This window comes from Mandrillus leucophaeus, unplaced genomic scaffold (assembly GCF_000951045.1).
Source record: "Mandrillus leucophaeus isolate KB7577 unplaced genomic scaffold, Mleu.le_1.0 Scaffold698, whole genome shotgun sequence".
Classification (NCBI taxonomy): Eukaryota; Metazoa; Chordata; class Mammalia; order Primates; family Cercopithecidae; genus Mandrillus; species Mandrillus leucophaeus.
The window spans coordinates 600,885-623,412 of record NW_012107563.1 but is presented as its reverse complement, the minus strand read 5'-3'; the positions used below and the strand labels follow the sequence as shown (position 1 = coordinate 623,412).

At 36.3% G+C, this 22,528-nt stretch overlaps 1 protein-coding gene across 1 annotated transcript in view; it reads left to right on the top strand.

Moving 5' to 3' along the window:
- The window catches only part of LOC105527879 (T-lymphoma invasion and metastasis-inducing protein 2-like), a 564,729-nt gene that overhangs the window by 41,242 nt on the left and 500,959 nt on the right, over positions 1-22,528 (top strand). The window contains 6 exon segments of the mRNA XM_011964376.1: positions 1,258-1,419; positions 5,990-6,143; positions 7,990-8,120; positions 17,541-17,717; positions 19,090-19,169; positions 20,918-21,035. Coding sequence (XP_011819766.1) covers positions 1,258-1,419; positions 5,990-6,143; positions 7,990-8,120; positions 17,541-17,717; positions 19,090-19,169; positions 20,918-21,035 — 822 coding nt within the window.

Here is a 22,528-nt window from a genome sequence, read left to right as displayed (position 1 = left end):
CCCCTCCCAATGTTATTTCGGCCCAGGCCCAGGAATGACAAGGACAGCTTAAAAGTTAGAAGCAAGATGGAGTTGGTTAGGTCTGCTCGCTTTCACTGTCGTAACTTCCTCAGTTAAAATTTTTGCAAAGGCGGTTTCAATTAGAGAGTCTTAGGAATTCTTGTTTTGAGTCTAATGGTATTTAAAGAGGAAAATTTTTAAATATTGCAGATTTCTTTGTCTTGATTCTTCTCTCAGGTTTCTAGTTGATGACTTAGCCAGGTTTTCCAAGTATTAAAATTATTTAAAATATTAAATCATACTAAATAGTTTTTTTTGCCATTTTATGTAGCAAAAATGCCTAATCTACCAGTGAAGGAAATTCTGTCCCACAAAATGTTAACGTCTGTGTATCTAAAGATAGTGCGCAGAAAGCTTGCAAGTAAAAGGATTCTTCATTGTGCTTGCCTAACTACATAGGCTAAAAAAGCTTATGTTCAGAAAGTAGGGGAGGCAGGGCACAGTGGCTCGTGCCTGTATTCCTAGCACTTTGGGAGATCTAGTCAGGAGGATTGCTTGAGCCCAGGAGTTTGAGACTAGCCTGGACAACATGGTGAAACCAAGTCTCTTCCAAAAAAACATACAGGAATTAGCGCTGTGCACCTGTTGTCCCAGGTATTTGGAAGGCTGAGATGGAAGTTCATTTGAGCCTGGGAGGTCGGTGTTGCAGTGAGCCATGATGGCACCAGTGCATTCCAGGCTGGATGACACATGATAGATCCCCAGAATTATAGATGTTATGTTTGGGAAATAAATGGAAACTTTGGCCTCTGTATTTACAATTTTATAATTTGCCATTTGGCATTGTTCTTTTCATTTGTATAGGAACCCTTTTGTTGCGTGTTCCAGATGAAGTCTGAGGCATGTTGGCAGTGTGTTTGCTAGAGCCCTTCTTTCCTGAATTTGCTTCTTTCTTCCATGTAGCTTTTCACAATGATTAAACAAATTTTAAAAATTATAATGGTACCTTATTTATCATTTTGTGTCATTGAATCCATGTAGTACTATTTTAGAACTTCTGAATGTGTAGAGTAGTCAGAGTAGATTCTTTAAAATGCCATTCCAGAAACTGACGATACTGGAGTAGTCAATGTGTGAATATTCATTACCTCAGCATAGGCAGTGTCTTTGTATTTACACAGGATTTATGATGATTTTTGTCTATCAAGAATTTTACCTTTTCATTTCCTTCCCTTTTCATTGTTCTTTTTTCATCAGTGTAAACCAGAATACAAAGTACCTGGACTTTATGTTATTGACTCCATTGTGCGACAATCCAGACATCAGTTTGGTCAAGAAAAGGATGTGTTTGCACCCAGATTTAGTAATAACATCATTAGCACTTTCCAGAATTTATATCGTTGCCCTGGGGATGACAAGGTATGCTGCTGATTTTTTTGTTTGTTTGTTTTAAAGTAGATAACAGTACCCTCTTGGTCTTAATTAGTCTTCATATTATCTTAGTACAGTCATGTGCCACATAATGATGTTTCAGTGACAGACCGCATATACAGTGGTGGTCTCCTAAGATGATAATAGTGTATTTTTATTTTACCATTTCTCATTTATGTACACAAATACCATTGTGTTAAAAACGCCTGCAGTATGCAGTACAGTGACATGCTGTACATGTTTGTAGTCTAGGAGCAATAGAATGTGACGTATAGTCTAGGTGTGTAGTAGGCTGTACCGTCTAGGTTTGTGTAAGTACACATCACACAATGATGAAATCTGCTAATGATACCATTTCTCAGAACATATCCTTGTCATTAAGTGGCACAGGACTGTATATATCTTTATGTTCTCATTTGCTCTTAATTATTTCAGATGTGAATATTTAATTATTACGGTGTCCATGTTCCATTTTGTTCTTTGAATTTCTTAGAGAGTACAGAAAGATGTAGCAGATTTGCTACTTTTTAATTTATTGAAGCAATTGGTGTTAAATAAAATGGCTAAAATAAGCTTTTGCAATTACATGAAACTTGTTCACACACAGTCAATTCGGAATTATTTGACATGAGTTGATACTTAACTGCATATTAAAATTCTTCTATTATGGTAGAATTTTATTAATCACACTACTAACTCTGGTATGTGTAAGATCTAAATGTGTAAATATTCTATAAATAGCAAGTAAAAAGAAAGCTTTGGATCATGAGCAGGCATGAAAAGGAGTTGCTTATCCTTTTACTTGCTGTGAGAGGTTAGCTTATTTATTTTGAATGTTGATTTGGAAATTGAGGTGTGCTTTTTCTGACAGGGTTGATTGCATTGTTGATTAAGTATGGAAAGATGAGAATAGATGAAGATTGATGTTTGTTTTATGGAAGAACCACAGAACTTCAAAGCTCACCACAAATGGTTCACCTTTATATTGAGTATAACAAGATTAAGTAGTTATTTTTCATAACTATTATATAGTCTTGAATCAGAAAAAAATCTTGTTATAATGGATAGCTATGGAGATAAATTTATTTTTTTGAGATGGAGTCTTGCTCTTATCACCCAGGCTGGAGTGCAATGGCACGATCTTGGCTCACTGCAACCTCTGCCTCCTGGGTTCAAGTGATTCTCCTGCCTCAGCCTCCTGAGTAACTGGAATTACAGGCACCTGCCACCACACCCTGCTAGTTGTTTTTTGTATTTTTAGTAGAGATGGGGTTTCGCCATGTTGGCCAGGCTGGTGTCAAACTCCTGACCTTGTGATCCGCCCACCATGACCTCCCAAAACGTTGGTATTACAGGTGTGAGCCACCGCGCCCGGCTGGAGATAAATTTATTATGCTATATTTTTTGTGAACTATTCTTGGATATACTCCTCGAGACAGAAAGTTTTCAATTTTTCTTTTTAATTACCTTAGTACTTTAATAATTCTGTGCAGACAAAAGAATGCTTCTACTTTTTAAAATTTTACTTGTTTTGAGACGGAGTCTCACTCTGTCACCCAGGCTGGAGTGCAGTTGCGTGATCTCGGCTCACTGCAAGCTCCATCTCCCGGGTTCACGCGGTTCTCCTGCCTCAGCCTTCCAAGTAGCTGGGACTATAAGCGTCCGCCACCACGCCCAGCTAATTTTTTGTATTTTTAGTGGAGACGGGGTTTCACCTTGTTAGCCAGGATGGTCTCGATCTCCTGACCTCGTGATCCATCCACCTTGGCCTCTGAAAGTGCTGGGATTATAGGCGTGAGCCACTGCGCCCGACCTAGAATGCTTCCAATTTTAAGTGACCTGTCATAATTGATTTTTAAAATAGGTACCTTAGACTCCCACTTGAAGTAATGTACTAATCTGAAATTTTATATATATATATTTTTAGAAGTCACTTTACTTTGATTTAGAAATTTCACTAGTTTGGACTTGGATTTCAGTCAGCTCTGATGATTAAATCTTTCTTGAATGTGTAGATTTCATAATATAATATCTCATACTAGGGCTTATGGAACAGGGCTTTCTTTTAACCATAGGGGGAGAGTATAGATTAACATTGCAATCTCAATCATAAATGAGAGACATTGTATGTAGATATATAGAATGATAGTGGTTAGTTGCTGGCCAATTTTAAAGTGTATGATGGGTGGCTTGGAAACTGAAAGATTTTTATATAAAGCAGAAGAATATAAGGCATTTTCCAAGTGCTCATGTTTTAGTGTGGAGAAATAGTCAAATCAGAAAGTGTGAAGCAGTCTCTGTAATTTTCTTATGCCTCATTTGAAATACACACATTTGCACATTAATATAGTTTGGACATAGTTTTAAAATATGTCACTGTAGTATTATGAGGGATTTAAAGATGAATGAGATCTTTATTCTGAAAATTGCTATTTTACTTTGTAAAACATATACATTTAACAGAATGTTCTTTTTTTGTACTTGATTTTAGCCTCTGTCATTTTTTTTTTTTCCTAATGGAATAAGTGGCATCACAATAGTAGTAACTAGGTCTTAGTACTTGTTTGCAGAATAGTTATGTGCTAAACAGTTGTGAATCAGAGTGTTTGGTGATTGGTGATAGTATCAATAAAATAGTTATTACATAATAGTATATAGTTGTGAATCAGATTGTTTGGTGATAGTATCAAGAAAATAGTTATTACATAATAACTGTTATGCTTTTATTAGTGATAATATGAATTCAGGATATTGTTACTCTTGACGGGTGTGCTCTGAGTGAAATGTTTATTTTCAGAAGCAAGGTATAATAGATGGAACTGCTGATCCTCCTTATAAAATACTGTAGAACATCCTGAGACATTATTTTTCACTGGGCATATTTTTCTGCCTGTAAGTTTGAAACTTTCAGGATATGTAAAACTTTAATACAACCAAGGGAGACATATAAGTAGGAATTTTTCTAGTTACCAAGTTTTCTCTAAATACTGCTAATTATGTTACTAGATTTCAGAATTACCCAAGAAATAGAAGTCACTAATAACTAGTCTTTTCAAGTTTATGATACGCAGAGTATAACAAGAGACAGGCAGTAGGTAAATAGAATTTCCCAACGAAATAGATTTTCATATGAAATGACTGAGATTAGGGTATAAGTAATTAAATAGAAGTACGTTATAGTATTGCTATAAGAAGAGCTGTAACTAACAAAGCGTGTATCTCCCTCCCAAGATGCTCAAAATTTGAGAGTGGCTAGTCATTTAAAATACTAGCCAGCTTAAACAGTCTAATACAGTTTGGAGATTGAGAAAAGGGACCTGAGAATCCTTCTGGTATACTGTCTTATTTTATAAATGGAAATACTAAGGTTTTTTTTTTTTTTTTTTTTTTAATGTTGGTTGAGACCAAGATCAGCAGCAACGTTATATAGATCGTAAATATTTCATGAATTTTATAGCAGCTGCATAAATATTATGTGACTGACTGGAACCTTACAAAAAATACGAAGAACTCTGACTATTTGAGTAATCCAGAAAGAGGTTGACACTAAAACAAAAATGTGATTTATTTGGTGGTAAAATGATTAGAGTGTGGGTTGGGATGGGCATTGTTGAGACTCTTTATGAGGAATATAAAATAGGATGCAGTGCTGTGGTTCAGGGGCATATCAAGAAGAGAAAATGAGATGGTTCAAGATGTCAAAGTCTGCTTGCCAGTAGCAAGCACGTTTTTTATGTTTATTTTTTTTTTTTAATTTACAAAATGGTAAAGGACTCAAATTTTAGGAAATGAAATAATGTAGAACATTATTCATACGGAGCATGATTCATCATTCTGAGGGCCAGATTAAGTAATGCCAGTATGACACTTGACATTCTACAAGGGAAAAGGGAACAGGAAAGAATAAAGAAAAGAGGGAATGAAGAGAGAAGAAATGGTTAAGCTTCATATTCTGTCTGTACAGAAGTTTGTTCATCTCTGGTTCAAAGTGTCAGTAGGGAATTAGCATTCATGGCAGGATGCTCAAAAAAGGAAGTAATTTGATTAAATTCTTCCATGAGAAAATGCCCTCTCCTCAAGTAGTTTGTAAAATGAAACTTTTTGAAAGTCACATTAGATAAGGAGTTTGTACTACAAGTTACCTGTTTGTTCAAAAGATAGACATTGTGTAAGACAAAGTTAAAATCAACCATAAATACAACGTTAGTACTGAGATGAATCCTGGCTCACCCTCAGAATACTTAAGACAGGTCTCCAGCCAGTGTTACCATCCATATCATTAGAAGTGACATAAGAGAGGAAGCCTAGATGTCATCTCTGCCTTCAACTAAATGGAACTTTCATTTAATTTGCATGTCTATCAGCATTAACATGTTTTTAAGCACCTTAAGGTAGCAAATGCAAAATGATAGAAACATAGAATTTTAGGGCTAGAAAGTACCATTGAGGTATTGTTAATTTCTCCTTTCCATCCAGGGCCCAGATAGCCTCTATGAAATGACTGTACTAAGGTTTTGAGAGCAAAAAACAAAATGTCATGTTTCTTTTTTTTCTCTAGAGTAAAATAGTGAGAGTACTAAACTTATGGCAGAAGAATAATGTATTTAAAAGTGAGATTATTCAGCCTCTTTTGGATATGGCAGCTGGGATTCCGCCTCCTGTTGTCACACCTGTTTTGGCCAGCACTACCACTGCTATGAGCAATACTCCAGGTATGTTGCTTTATTATAGATTTGTTGTCTAAATATTCTACTCATACTTTTTGGATGACTGTTCATATAAAAAATAATTCGACAGTGCAGGAAAATTTGTCCAGCATTAGATAATTGAAAGAAAATATTTGTAGAGAAAAATAAAATTAGATATTATATTTGTATGTAATTATTTCTAAAATGTAGAAAACTAATTTTCTTTTAATTCACAGAAACATAAATACAATGAACCTTAGAAATTTGGTGTGTCAGTTAGGTTTTTCCTGATTTAGGTTGTCTGTAACTTCTTATACTTGGATTTGTATCAACTTGGTATTTATAGGATACTAGGGGGATTTAATATTTTTTAAGAAACCCTGAAATAATTATTTAACAAACCCAAAATTTCAAAATCGTGTTCTCTTGAGGCATTTAAATGACTATGATAAAAGTTTTTATCATAGTTCCAGCCCTGCGCAGTGACTAACACCTGTAATCCTAGCACTTTGGGAGGCCGAGGCAGGCAGATCGCCTCAGGTCAGGAGTTGACTAGCCTGGCCAATATGGTGAAACTCTGTCTGTATTAAAAATAAAAAAAATTAGCTGGGTGTGGTAGCAGGCGCCTCTAATCCAAACTACTGGGGAGGCTGAGGCAGGAGAATCACTTGAACCCAGGAGGTGGAGGTTGCAGCGAGGCGAGATCGCGCCGTTGTACTCCAGCCTGGGCAACGAGAGTGAAACTCTGACTCAAAAAAAAAAAAAAAAAAAAAATTTTTTTTTAAATCATAGTTCCAGGAATTAAATTGGTTAGCATTTCGTATGTATTTTTGTGTGTGTCTGTGTGTGTGTGAGAACAAAAATTGATGTTTATTGAGACCTTGTGCTGTCACCCAGGCTAGTGTGCAGTAGTGTGATCATAGCTCACTGCAGCTTCAACCTCCTGGGCTCTAGTGATCCTCCCATCTCAGCCTCCTAAGTAGGTAGGACTACAGGCATGCACTACCATGCCTGGCTAATTTTTTGTTGTTGTTGTTGGAGATGGAGTTTTGGTGTGTTGCCCAGGCTGGTCTCGAGCTGCAGGGCTCAAGCAGTCCTCTTGCCTTGGGCTCTGAAAGCATTGGGATTACAGGCGTGAACCACCGTACCTGGCCCAAACATGGTTTTATGTTATGTATACTTACAAAAATTTTTTATTGAAGATTGTATTTTGAATATTTCCTCATGTTACTGAATTTTTGTCTCTAAAGTAAGATTTTTAATGGCTGTTAAGTATTGTAGGCTTTTTAAAAGTACAGTAGTCTCCTCACATCCAGTTTTGCTTTCCATGATTTCAATTACTTGCAGTCAACCACAGTCTGAAAATAGGTGAGTATAATACAATAAAATACTTCGACAGATAGAGAAAAAGAGGGAGAGACCATATTCACATAAGTTTTTTCACAGTATAGTTTATTAGTTATTGTTGTTGCTAATCTATTGTTGCTTACTGTACCTAATTTATAAGTTAACCTTTATCATAGGTATATGTGAACATACAGAAAAAAACATAGCATATATAGGGTTTGGTGCTAGCTCTGGTTTCAGGGATCCACTGGAGTTCCTGGAACACTATCTCCCAAGCGTAAGTGGGGACACTGTAGTAACTGAGTTAATTGAGGAGGACAAATTTGGACAGATCCTTTCGGGATGTGTGTGTGTGTTTAACCTACCTAATTCTGTAAAGGATTTTAAGTGATTTTTCAAAGTGGACACAATAAAATAAAAACTTAATATGTGTGCATGTATTTTATAAAAGTAATAAATTCTGCTTTTTCAAGTCTTAATTTTTTACTTATTTATTTGGGGAGTGTGATGTTCTTTTTTAAAGGAACTCCTGTGACACCTGTTACTCCGGCCAATGTGGTCCAAGGCTTACCTGATCCGTGGGTATCTCAGATAACAAATACAGATACACTCGCGGCTGTGGCTCAGATCTTGCAAAGTCCTCAAGGCCAGCAGGTGAGCAGTTTTTCTGTTATGTCAAGAATGATTTAGAATTTAGTATTTTCCTGATGTATTACTTTGTAACATACCACCTAGAGAATATGTGTTTTTTTTAGTTTTATAAAAATGGGACCATTATGTATACTTTGTTACTTGCTTAAGTCATTTAATAGTGCATCATGAATGCTTTCATGTCATTAAAAATTACTTTATAAAAAATTTATTCTGTACCAAAATATGGAATTAGCACATAGTTTTGCCAAATATTATTAGATGCTATCACACTCCAGTAACAAGACAGCAGTCATATCTTAGAGAAGACCTCCTATCTTAAGGGGGACAGATGGTAAAAAAAAAAAATGACAAAATTATCGTAGGTAGTGATTAGTGACATTAAGAAAAGGTAAATCTATAGTGACTCAATTTGGGGGAAGGGGTCAGGAGTAGAGAGGGTAGCCAACAGGAGGTGTATTTGAGGAAGTGACATTTGAACCAAGACTGAAATGGACTAGTCATGGCGGGACAGGAGGATAGGAAATAGAATTGCAAGTATAGAGGTCCTCAGATGGGAAGCAATGTGGTGTATTGTAGGAATAGAAGAAGACTTCTGTGGCTAGAACTTCTGGAATAGAGGGGAATCACACAACGTGTACGAATTGATTCGAGGAATGAGAAAGATTGCTGTCTATTTATAATAATCAAGTTTTTCTATTGTATCTATACATATACTTTTATTGTTTAAATCTTTTATGTCTCTTAAGCTTTGTAGCTCTTTTAATGTAGATTCTTCACATTTCTTAGATTTATTTCTATGAATATAGTTGAATAGATTGGATTTTTATAGTCAATACCAGTTTCTCTTAGTTTTCAGCTGATTTTCTTTCATTTTCCAGTTATATTATTTGTAACTAATGATAATTCTGTGTCCTCAGTTTAAGTACTTATATATAGTTTTCTTAATGTATTGCACTAAGTTCTGGAAGAGATCATAATAGAAATAATGATAGTATACTCATTGTTACTTTTTTCAGACTCAAATAGAAATACCCCGTTTTTGTCCCACTATGATGTTGGTTTTGTTTCGAGATATGTGTTCTTTATGAGGGACATATTCTGCTTTTTCTACATGATAGTGTTTTATGGGACTTTGATTTAAAATTTTATTAGTGGATATAATAGTATGGTTTTTCGATTACTAGACTTTATTATAATGATTCAGCGTTGCAGTCCTGTACACACACACACACACACACTCACATATACACACACACAGACACATTTTTTCTCTCTCTCTTTCTCTTTCTCACTTTCAGATTCACACTATCCTTTGAGGTAGTACATTTAGATATTCTGTAATTTTTGTTTTGCTTTGAAGTGTTAACTATTTCACAACTAGTTTCTATTTGCAACAATTTTGCAGCTCTACTGAGATGGGTCCCTAGTTTTTATCACCTTACTCTATTTTTAAATCAGGATTATTACTTGCTTTCTGAGATCAATTTAGAAATGGTTACCTTTTTCTGTCTTGTGTGCAGTACAACCTGAGTACTTCCTGCCTCTGGAATGTTTGGATGAACTTAATCAAAAAGCCTCTAGGGGCTAGGCCCGGTAGCTCACACTCATAATCCCAGTACTTTGGGAGGCCCATGTGGGTGGATCACTTGAGGCCAGGAGTTCAAGACTAACCGGGCCAACATGGTGAAACCTCTCTCTCCTAAAAACACAAAAATTAGCTGGGCATGTTGGCACATGCCTGTAATCCCAGCTATTTAGGAGGCTTGAGGCAGGAGAATCACTTGAACCTGAGAAGTGGAGGTTGCAGACAGCCAAGATCATGCCACTGCACTCTAGCCTGGGTGACAGAGTGAGACTCAAAAAAAAAAAAAAAAAAAAAATCTCCAACAAGACAAAACCGAACCCACAAATCCCTCTAGGGTTTGGTGTGTTCTGGGAGATTAATTTTTGATAACATTTTTCAGTTCTTTTTTGGTTATTTGTATTCACTTACCCTACCTTTCCTGAATAAACGTTATTATAAATATTTATGATTAGAAACCATCTATTTTGTTTTTCGTAGTTGTACGTAATTTTTTTAAAAACTAACTTTGGCGTGCACATCTGACTTTGTGTTGTATTTTTGCTCATTTTAGATTTAGGTTTATTGAAGTTTATGCTTACTTTTTATTTTTCTGTTACTACTCTGGTTCTTCATTTTTGGACTGTTGATGTACTCTTCTAAATAGCTTTTGATCCCTTTTTGATCCGTCATTTTAATGCTTTGCAAGATTAATCTTTATCAATGATGGTTTTTGTGTTTTTTTTGTTTTTTTTTTTTTCTCCTTTTGAGACAAAGTCTCGCTCTGTTGCCCAGACTGTAATACAGTGGCGTGATCTCGACTCACTGTAACCTCTGCCTCCCAGGTTCAAGTGATTCTCCTGCCTCAGCCTCCCGAGTAGCTGGGACTACAGGCGCCCGCCACCACGCTCGGCTAATTTTTGTATTTTTAGTAGAGATGGGGTTTCACCGTGTTAGCCAGGATGGTATCAATCTCCTGACCTTGTAATCTGCCCGCTTCTGCCTCCCAAAGTGCTGTGATTACAGTCGTGAGTCACCACGCCCAGCCTGTCAGTGATCTTGTATGTCTTAAACTTATGCTCAGGAACATGCAATAATTACGTTATCATACATAGAAGAAAATCCAACTTTGTGGTATTTAGAGTTATTCTCAATGATGTAACCTGTTATTTTTTTCTAACACTTTTCATTATTTAGATTACAGAGTTTCATAGATTTCTCTAAATTAATGCAAGTATTCTCTTGGCTTGTGTTGCACTCCCTTTTACTTTATCATCTACTTCTCCAATTTTCGTACGTCTCATCCTTCCTTCACTATTCAAATCAAACTACAATTTTTTAGAGTTTGTTTGGTCTCTGAAGTCCAGTGATACTGTATCACTTCATTGGTTGTTTTTCATTCCCTCAACCTTCAGCAAACATTCACTGTGACCTGCAGTGTTTGAGGCACTGTACCTTGTTCCGGAGTATACAAGATAAGAAACATTCTCTGGCCTCTGGAAGCCTAAAGTTTAATAATCAAGGCTAATTGGAATACATAAATGTAATTAAATTTAAAATTAATAAGAATCGTGGGAGAAGTTTAGAAAAGAAGGGCTTTGGAAATTCAGAACTAGAGATAATACTTTGACTTGAACAATTGGTTCAGGAAAGTTCTGTTGTACAGATGACAATTGAATTTGTTTTTTAAAGGGTGAGTAAGAACTGGATACTGAGGATGAGCTACATAAACAGAGACAATTGAGAGTAAACAATGAATTATCAGTCTTTCAAACAAAACCTGCTCCACCTACATCTTCATCTCAGTTAATGGAAATGCGATTTTTCCATTTGCTCGTACCCGAAAGCTTAAGAGTCATCCTTGATTCCTTTCTTCCCTTTGTTCTTCAGATCCAATCTGTTAAGAAATCTTCTGCCTTCAGAATATATTCTGAATCACTAACTCACCACCTCTATCACTAGTTCCTAGAATCAAGCCACCATCATTTCTTACCTAGTTCATTGCAGAAACATCTTAATGGGGCTTCCACCCTTACCCCACAACAGTCTATTCTCAATACTGTCGGTAGCATGACCCTTTTCATACCTGAGAGTTCATGCAACTCCTCTGCTCAGAATCCTCCAGTGGCTCCCTGTCTCACTCAGAGTAAAAGCCCAAATTGTTTTGTTTGTTTGTTTTTGAGACAGGATTTTGCTTTGTCACTCAGACTGGAGTGCAGTGGTGCAGTTATATTTCACTGCATCTTTGAACTCCTGGGCTGAAGCGATCCTCCCACCTCAGCCTCCCAGGTAGCTGGGACTACACCTGTAGCCACCAAGCCTGGTTAATTTTTTATTTTTATTTTATTATTTTTTGAGACGGAGTCTTACCCTGTCATCCAGGCTGGAGTGCAATGGCGCTGTCTTGGCTCACTGTAACCTCCGCCTCCCAGAGTGATTCTCCTTCCTCAGCCTCCCAAGTAGCTGAGATCACAGGCATCCACCACCACACCCAGCTAATTTTTGTATGTTTAGTAGGTATGGGGTTTCAATTTGTTGGCCAGGCTGGTGTCAAACTCCTGACCTCAGGTGATCCGTCCACCTCAGCCTCCCAAAGTGCTGGAATTACAGGCATGAGCTACTGCGCCCAGTCAATTTTTTATTTTTATATAGAGACAGGATGTGACTATGTTGCCCAGGCTGATCTCGGACTCCTGGCCTCAAGCAGTCCTCTCACCTGTGCCTCCCATGTCAATGGGATTACAAGCAGGAGCCATCGCGCCTGCACTAAAAGCACAAATTTCAGCAGTCACTTCATTGGTGCTTGTATGTTCTCAGTTTGATCTGTTGTTACCTTCCTGACATTTTCTGTCCCCCAGTTCATAGACTTCTCTAACTAATAGTAAGACTTGCTTATGTTGCCCATCCCTACCCTGGTTTTATATTATCCTTTGCTTCGCTTTCTCACCTCTTTCTCCTGTGACCTGTTCTATCCTTTTTGTTATTTCTTATATCAGCTACCTGTAATCCTGCCCCAAGATCTCTGCATTTGATGTCTTTGATACTGAAAACCCACTTTCCTCATCTATTCATATGCTTTCATCTCTTGTAAGTCTTTGTTTAAATGTCACTTTAATAAGGCCTTCAGTGACTGCTATTTATTTAGAGACAGGTTCTTGCTCTGGCACCCAGGCTGGAGTGTAATGGAGCAATCTCAGCTCATTGCAACCTCTGCCTCCCGGGTTCAAGCAGTTCCTTTGCCTCAGCCTCCTGAGTAGCTGGGATTACAGGCGCCTGCTACCACACCCAGCTAATTTCTGTATTTTTAGTAGAGACGAGGTTTCACATTGTTGGCCAGGCTGGTCTTGAACTCCTGACCTCAAGTGATCCACCCACCTCAGCCTCCCAAAGTGCTGGGATTATAGATGTGAGCCACCCTGCCCGGCGGTGACTGCTATTTAAAACTGTAAACTCTACCTCTCATTCTTTACACTCCTGTTCACTCTCGCCTCTGATTACTTCTTTCCTTAGCACTTACAACCCTCTGTTATGTTATATAATTACTTGGTTTTTTTTCTACCTCTTCCCACTGGAATGTATGCTAAACTAGGGCAAGAATTTTTTGTGGTGGTTGACTGCTGCCTTTTTCAATGTCTAGGTTGTAGATGGTGTTCAATATGTTTTTTGTGGAATGAATGAAAGATGTACAGAAGCATTACAGTGTTGGATATACAAAGGATATTGTAGAGTTGAGTTTTGTTTGAAAGAAAAGATAGTCTGTGTAAGCTATTAATGGCAGACTTAAGTGTGACTTGGGTTGTGAAAACTATACATGGTGGGGTCAAAAATAAAGGATTCATTTGCTTAGCAATGGGGAATCACCAGGGACTTTTTGTGTTGAAGTCACATGATCTTAACAGTACCTCACATGGATTAGAGAGAGGAGAAGTCTAGAGACAGAATATCTTTCTTCTGGTAGTAGTGGTTTTGTAAAGGAGGGTAATGATTATGAAAAATAGTAAGGTTGTATACTTTCTGAAAATACAATCTCAAAAACGTGGGGCCATTCTAGACTTAAAAATATTTTAGAAAACCAGTATGAACTCTTAGGCTGAATCTATTTTCTACATTTTTGAGACAATTGGGAAACTGAATATTAACTGGGTATTAGATGAAATTATAGAATTAGTAATTTTATTTTGTGGTAATATTTTGGAAACTGTTCATAAAGCAAGTGTTCTTATTTTAAAATATGCCTATTAAAATAAATATTTTTGAAAGGAGAAGCAGCTTTGAAAGGAATAGTATAGAGTCAGTAAGACAGTAATTGATAGACTGCGAAGTCAGAGAAAGAAAATTGGGTACTGCAGTGTTTTTTTACCTGGGTAACCAAAAGAATAACAGTGCCATTGGGAGAAATAGAGATGTCAAAAGGAGCAGTTAAAAAGTGTAAAGGGGAAATATGGTGTTTCTGTCATTTTAGTAGTTTTAGATGCAGAAAAGGCCTTTGACAAAATTCAACAGCGCTTCATGCTAAAAACTCTCAATAAATTCTGTATTGTTGGAACGTGTCTCAAAATAATAAGAGCTATTTATGACAAACCCACAGCCAATATCATACTGAATGGGCAAAAACTGGAAGCATTCCCTTTGAAAACTGGCACAAGACAGGGATGCCCTCTCTCACCACTCCTATTCAACATAGTGTTGGAAGTTCTGGCCAGGGCAATCAGGCAAGAGAAAGAAATAAAGGGTATTCAGTTAGGAAAAGAAGTAGTCAAATTGTCCCCGTTTGCAAATGACATGATTGTATATTTAGAAAACCCCATCGTCTCAGCCCAAAATCTCCTTAAGCTGATAAGCAACTTCAGCAAAGTCTCAGGATACAAAATCAATGTGCAAAAATCACAAGCGTTCTTATACACCAGTAACAGAGAGACAGAGAGTCAAATCATGAATGAACTCCCATTCACAATAGCTTCAAAGAGAATAAAATACCTAGGAATCCAACTTACAAGGGATGTAAAGGACCTCTTCAAGGAGAACTACAAACCACTGCTCAGTGAAATAAAAGAGGACACAAACAAATGGAAGGAACATACCATGCTCATGGAGAGGAAGAATCAATATCGTGAAAATGGCCATACTGTCCAAGGTAATTTATAGATTCAGTGCCATCCAAAAACTGCTTTAAAGTTCATATGGAACTAAAAAAGATCCCTCATTGCCAAGGACAATCCTAAGCCAAAAGAACAAAGCTGGAGGCATCACGCTACCTGACTTCAAACTATACTACAAGGCTACAGTAACCAAAACAGCATGGTACTGGTACCAAAACAGAGATGGAGACCAATGGAACAGAACAGAGCCCGCAGAAATAATACCACACATGTACAGCCATCTGATCTTTGACAAACGTGACAAAAACAAGAAATGTGGAAAGGATTCCCTATTTAATAAAAATGGTGCTGGAAAAATTGGCTAGCCATAAGTAGAAGCTGAAACTGGATCCCTTCCTTACTCCTTATAGGAAAATTAATTCAAGATGGATTAGAGACTTAAATGTTAGACCTAAAACCATAAAAACCTTAGAAGAAAACCTAGGTAATACCATTCAGGACATAGACATGGGTAAGGACTTCATGTCTAAAACACCAGAAGCAATGGCAGCAAAAGCCAAAATTGACAAATGGGATCTAATTAAACTAAAGAGCTTCTGCACAGCAAAAGAAACTACCATCGGAGTGAACAGGCAACCTACAGAATGGGAGAAAATTTTTGCAATCTACTCATCTGACAAAGGGCTAATATCCAGAACCTACAAAGAACTCAAACAAATTCACAAGAAAAAAGCAAACAACCCCATCAAAAAGTGGGCAAAGGATATGAACAGACACTTCTCAAAAGACGACATTCATGCAGTCAACAGACACATGAAAAAAATGCTCATCAGTGGCCATCAGAGAAATGCAAATCAAACCCCAGTGAGTTACCGTCTCACACCAGTTGGAATGGCAATCATTAAAGAATCAGGGAACAACAGATGCTGGAGAGGATGTGGAGAAATAGGAACACTTTTACACTGTTGTTGGGACTGTAAACTAGTTCAACCATTGTGGAAAACAGTGTGGCGATTCCTCAAAGATCTAGAACTAGAAATACCATTTGACCCAGCCATCCCATTACTGTGTATATACCCAAAGGATTATAAATCATGCTGCGATAAAGACACATGCACACGTATGTTTATTGTGGCACTATTCACAATAGCAAAGACTTGGAATCAACCCAAATGTCCATCAATGACAGACTGGATTAAGAAAATGTGGCACATATACACCATGGAATACTATGCAGCCATAAAAAAGGATGAGTTCGTGTCCTTTGTAGGGACATGGATGCAGTTGGAAACCATTCTCAGCAAACTATCACAAGAACAGAAAACCAAACACCGCATGTTCTCACTCATAGGTGGGAATTGAACAATGAGATCACTTGGATACAGGAAGGGGAGCATCACACACTGGCGCCTATTGTGGGGAGCGGGGAGGGGGGAGGGATAACATTAGAAGATATACCTAATGTAAATGACGAGTTATTGGGTGCAGCACACCAACATGCCACATGTATACATATGTAACAAACCTGCACATTGTGCACATGTACCCTAGAACTTACAGTATATATATATATATTTTTAAAAGAAGTTTCTTTGTAGTTCTCTCCACCCTTGAGAATGCACTTGGTGAGTACATGTTTCACCCCCTGCCCCCAATACATGGCTCTTAACTTCACCGCCTATCCCAAAATCTGTAAGAACCAATGATAATCCCACCACCTTTTGCTGACTCCTTTTTCCGACTCAGCCCGCCTGCACCCAGGTGAAATAAACAACCATGTTGCTCACACAAAGCCTGTTTGGTGATCTCTTCACATGGATGTGTGAAACAGTCCAGGAATAATCTCACCCTAGTAAGCTACAGAGAAACCCTACACACACACCCCAAACAGTGCAGAAAGTGCAATAAATCTTACAATACAAATAAAAAAAAAAGAAAAGAAAATGTTTAGTTGATAGTGAAGTGACTAGTTTGTTTCCTAATGTTACTAAGTAGGCATGAAAGTACTTCCGTGTCATCTCACATAGTTTTTGTGTCTTCTCCTCCTAGAAGTTGAACTTCAAGAGTACAGTTGTCTTGGTTATCAGTAGCTTTGCTGTCTTTATTTTTCTCTTTTAAACTAATGATTTTTGGATTTAACTCAGGCTTATAACCAGATTGATTATCATTTACTTCTGGGATGTATATAGGATTTTCTTACTTAGGGAATCTCTTAATGATCTTACTGTTGTGTCTGTTTTTTAACAGGGTTGGGTACATAGTGGGAACAAGAGTTGCCTTCAACTCTAGGTGACGCTTTATTATTAATAACTAGTTGCCAGACTCTACTCTGAGAAACAGATTTCTTAATGACTCTCCAGCTTTCAGGAAATACGTGCTCAGATGGTAATTCTGAATAATAGCAAAAGCTGCTGCCATTTTCAGTACTCATCCTTTTACTGAGTTTAAAGAGTTGATTGAACAAGGTTGAGAAGTTTAGTGAAAAATGTGTCAGCTTGTGATGAGTTCTTTATCTGGTTGTCACAGATCCCTTTATTTTGTTTAAAATTCCCTGACTTTCCAGAAGTAAGACAAACTTATTAAGAACTGTGTTATATAAGGTACACAAAAAAACTTCAGAAAAATTAACTTATTAATAGTATGTATTTTTTTCAAAGAGAGTGTGGAATGATTAATTTTCCTGACTAAAAACTTTTAGGTGGTCACTCTTACAGAAAAAACCCAGCACCTGTTTTGTAATATACTTTTTTTTCTCTCCAGCTTCAACAATTAATACAAACCTTACAGATACAACAACAGAAGCCCCAGCCTTCCATTCTGCAGGCCCTAGATGCTGGTCTTGTTGTTCAGTTGCAAGCTCTTACGGCACAACTTACAGCTGCAGCTGCGGCTGCCAACACTCTTACTCCCTTAGAACAGGGAGTCTCCTTTAACAAGGTAGAAATTAAAATATCAGGTCAAGTCTATATGAATTATTAAATATATACTAGCGTATGAATTTTAATTCTATAAGTAAATATTATAGACTTTTAATATCCCCTGTACACTGTGTAAGACAGTCTGAATTTCACAAAAGGTTCAAACTTCTGAAAAAATTAAGTAATTAAAAAAATTTTTCTTAGGCCAGGCACAGTGGCTCACACCTGTAATCCCAGCCCTTTGGGAGGACAAGGCAGGAGGATCATTTAAGGCCAGGAGTTTGAGACCAGCCTGGCAAACATGGTGAAACCCAAATTAGCCAGGTGGTGCATGCCTGTAATCCCAGCTACTGGGGAGGCTGAGGCAGGAGAATTGCTTGAACCTGGGAGGTAGAGGTTGCAGTGAGCCGAGATTGAGCCAGTATGCTCCAGCTTGGGTGACAGAGCAAGACTCTTGCCTTAAAAAAAACAAAAAAAAAATGGTTTTTTTTTTTTCTTGAAACATTTAAAATATTTTCATTTGACTAAAAATAACTAGTCAGTAAAATCTGGTATTCACCGTTGAGGCAAGTGATTATTTTCTGAACTTGTCTGATTTCTTTCATGGATGCCACATTTTACTATAATGCTCTGTGTTCTGTAATTTGGACCTGCAAAAATTAAAATTCTGTAATCAATAAGTAAAATGTTTAAAGGAAAACTTCTCTACAGTTAGTCGCTATACTATAACTATAATAAATTGATGCCTAAATGTAAAAAATAGTGTTTCTAAAACTTAAAATCTTTCATGTATAATTTAGTGTGTGATATTCTTAGTATACTTATTAATTATGGGAGTATCATACTACTTGGAAGTGGTGTTCATATTTTTAAAATTGGTACTTTTATTTTTATAGGAAAGTAAATACTGATTTATTGGATTATTACTTAGACGTTTATGGCCAGCAGCTTCCAAGTCTAATTTAGTCTAACACTAAATAGCTAGACTACATAAAAAGCCTTTAAATTGAGCATTCAGAAGAATAACAGCATTCTAAGATGAGAACCATACTAGGAATAGATACATTGATTATGGCCCTAGATGTTTTATCAAGCTTATTACTGTGGGAAAACCACCTAATTATGTTAATCCTTAGTCTTCTGTAAAATTTGAGTATTAGTGTTTATCCTGCCTCTATCATAATTTGTTTTGTTACATAAGATAATGCATATCAAAATGCTTTAAAGAAAAGATCTCAAAACAGTTTATAATAGTATAGAGTGATACAAAACTTGTATTTACATATTAAATGATAGAGATAATGGAATGCCATTGACATTTAAAATAGCATTTATAACTTATATTTGTGTGAAGCACTTTTTAATACGCCCGTTTCTCCTTCTTTCCCCAGAAGTTGATGGATAGGTTTGATTTTGGGGAAGATTCTGAGCATAGTGAAGAACCCAAAAAAGAAATTCCAACTTCACAACTGTAAGAATTTTTTTCTTTATAGCCATAGGTTTTATATTGGGTGGGATGTTGCCATCTGAATTACTAAGTGTACTTAGTAAGTTGGGGGTTATCATCTCAAGCTGTTGAACCTCTAACATTATACAATGGGGGTAGAGATATGTCTTGTTGTCTCTTTGTATTATTTTGAGTCTTTTCTCAGATCTTTGCAAATAGACTATATCAAAGTTCCCTATAAGAACATTGATACACATTGGTAAATCTGGTTGTAATATTTTCTGTATTAGGCTTTAAGTTATTTAACTTAATTGTAAGAGTGGTTGGAATACTAGGAATGAAGCTTGCTTATAGTGCCAAAGGCGACTTCTAGAAAGCATATGAAATTGTGGGAACACATCAACCTAATCAGAATTAAGGATTGGAGTTATAAGGATTTTTTTTTTTTTGGTAAAGAAATGTGTTGTATGTTTTTATTAAATCAGTTACTTTTTTTCCCTAAACAATTCTGCAGTGCCCAAAGTTCTGTGAGGGTATGTGAATGGACTAGTAGCGGGGAGATGTTGGAGGGGGCGGTGGTAGAAGTTGGGAGAATGGAGGAAGGATGAATGGTGAAAGTCTGTGGGTCTGTTGTTTTAAACAGAAGTTCTTAGTTGTATATATTGGGGTAATATACAAAAACATACAATTTTAAAATATGTTAAATACAAATGTATCATTTTAGTAAAATGATTCCCCTTGACAAAATTTAAAACCTAGATTTTAGATTATGAATTGCAAAGTTGGAAGCAGCATTTGAAATCATGTTGATCAGTGTCCTAAACAATGTAAGAATCTCCTTTAACAGTCCTGGTGGTACAGTTTATTATCCACTATTTTAATGCTTTCTGTGATGAGAAGTTAACTAATTGTTATTGTGTATTCTTTTGTCGAACTGAATCCTGTTTCCTTTATTTTCTGTTAATACACACTGACCCACGTTTTGCTCTCTGAAGCAAGGAAACAAATTTACTCCGCTATCTTTAGAGATGTAGCTTTTCATTATTTGAAGATAGGTATCATTCTTCCCCTTAGGTTTATTTGCTCCAGATGAAGTGCACTTTTTTCCAACTGTTTCAAGACTTCTCACCATCCTGTTTGGCTCTTTTGGGATGCCCTCTTTATTGTTAATGTCTTACCTTGTGGCACCCAGAATCCCAGGTGTATACCAGGTGTGAATTTCCGAGAATATAGTTAAACTATTATTTTTTCTTATTTAAACAGTGTCTACCTCTGTTAACATACCTAATAATGTATATGGTTTTCTAAAGGAAGAATATTAGTTTTATAAATTTTATGGTCAATTACAATGGTAGATTTCACACATACTGATTGATAGACTATTTTTCTGTCTCATAGTAAGAGAAGGAGTTAAAGTAACAATGTTTAAATATTTAAACTTTATGTAAATATTTTATTGAGGTTTTCTTAATATGCTCTAATGAAAAAGCAGTAATTTACATGTATTTAATAGCATGAGATGGTAATATCAGATCTTCAGCAGAGCATCTCTGACACATTATCCATCTATTGATATACAATTGAAGAATGTATTTTTCTTTTAATGTATTAATGTTCTCAAGTATTGTACTTTTAGTATTAAAATTGCAAAAGAAAAATGCAGTAGAATATGTTTTATTGAATTGACTTTTTTGTTTTCTTTGAATACTCTGTTATTTTCATAGTATCTTCAGTGGGTTTCAAAATATGTTTCTACCTGTTTTTCCTTTTAGTTCTCACGTTTCAGAATCTGTGAACAATTCCATTTTTCATCAGATAGCAGAACAACTACAACAGCAAAACCTAGAACATCTCAGACAGCAGCTCTTGGAGCAGCAACAGCCTCAAAAGGTTTATAACCCCATCTTGTGGTCTTTAGAGTTATTGCTATTTATATTCTATAAATTGGCATTTTTGTTGGTTGGCTTTTTTTTTTTAATTGGTCTTAATAGAATATTTTCTCAGCTATTTAGCTTTTACCAGCTACTTTATTTCTTTCTAAAGTTTGTTATGGTGATATTTTTTCAACTATTGTTAGTAAGATCTATTTTTTTCAGGACCTTTATGGTTTTTTCTATAATCAAATTATGTTCTGGTAACTTATGAATCTACATTGTAGAAGTTAATTTCAGTATACTGGAAGTAGAGAATAGGATGGAGGGGGTTTCAGAATTACCACTTAAAACTTAACGTGTTTTTCTCTCTGTTCCCTATCAAGCAAGTTGATGGTTATGTTATTGGTGACAATGATGATGGCCATGTAGATTATCTTTAATTTTTAAAACGTAATTGCTGTTAGCATGTAGCAGGAGCTTTATTAGGTATGTGGTAGGCTTGGATACGTTTAACCCTCAGGAGATGGGCATTATGACTCCCATTTTATTCCAGAGGAAGTTGATTGTATTCCAGAGGAAGTTGAAGCTGGGTGAGATTAAACATCTCATGCAGCAGTTTACAGCTAATGTTATATATTATCTGACTTAAAACATGCTGTTATTTTATGCATAGCTAAGAATTTTAAGACATCAATAACTAAATGTAACATCCTTTTGAGTTGTAAGGATCCTTTATCTTACAAATTTGATAATCATTGACAAAATGTTGTATTTTAGAATTGACAAAATATGTTAAGTTGTAGAGCCAGTATTAAATTTATTACAAATCCTTTTTCTGCTGTACGTGAGAAATAGTTACGCATGTAAACTGTTCAGAATAAAAGTATTAGGAAACCCCCTGTCCCTCCCCAGCATACTTCTTCCTAATATTAAAAAAGTTTTGGCATTAATGAGTTTAACAAAAATATCACAAAATTTTTTTAAGTGTATGTCACTTGTTAGGCAAGTGATACATACAAAGATGAACAGAAATGAGGTTGTGGCATCAGGTAACCTCTTCTCTAATGGAGCACATACATCTGTGTGAACACCTGGCAGAATTCTTTATTTTTGTCATAGGGGGACAAGTGAAGGATTCTGGGAGCATGGAGGAGGGAACAGTTATTTTAGATGGAGAAGATAGCAAACTTGAGACATTGGGGTCTGAACTTGACCTTTTAATGCAAACAGTAATATAAAATGGCTGTTAATGATATTTGCTGCGTTGGGACTCATGCCTCGAATTATGAGAATGGAATTTCATACCTTTTTTTGAGGAAACAATTCTGGTATAAGTGGCCAGAGTAGAGGCAGTATTTTATGTCAAGCAAATATATCTGCCTGAGAACCCAGAAGTTGAAGATAGAACACAATTAAGAACATTTACCTGTTGTTTAAAGAAAAAGCAAAGTTGTAACTCAAAACAAACAGGTCATCAGTGATATAATAATACAAAAATCACAGAACTGT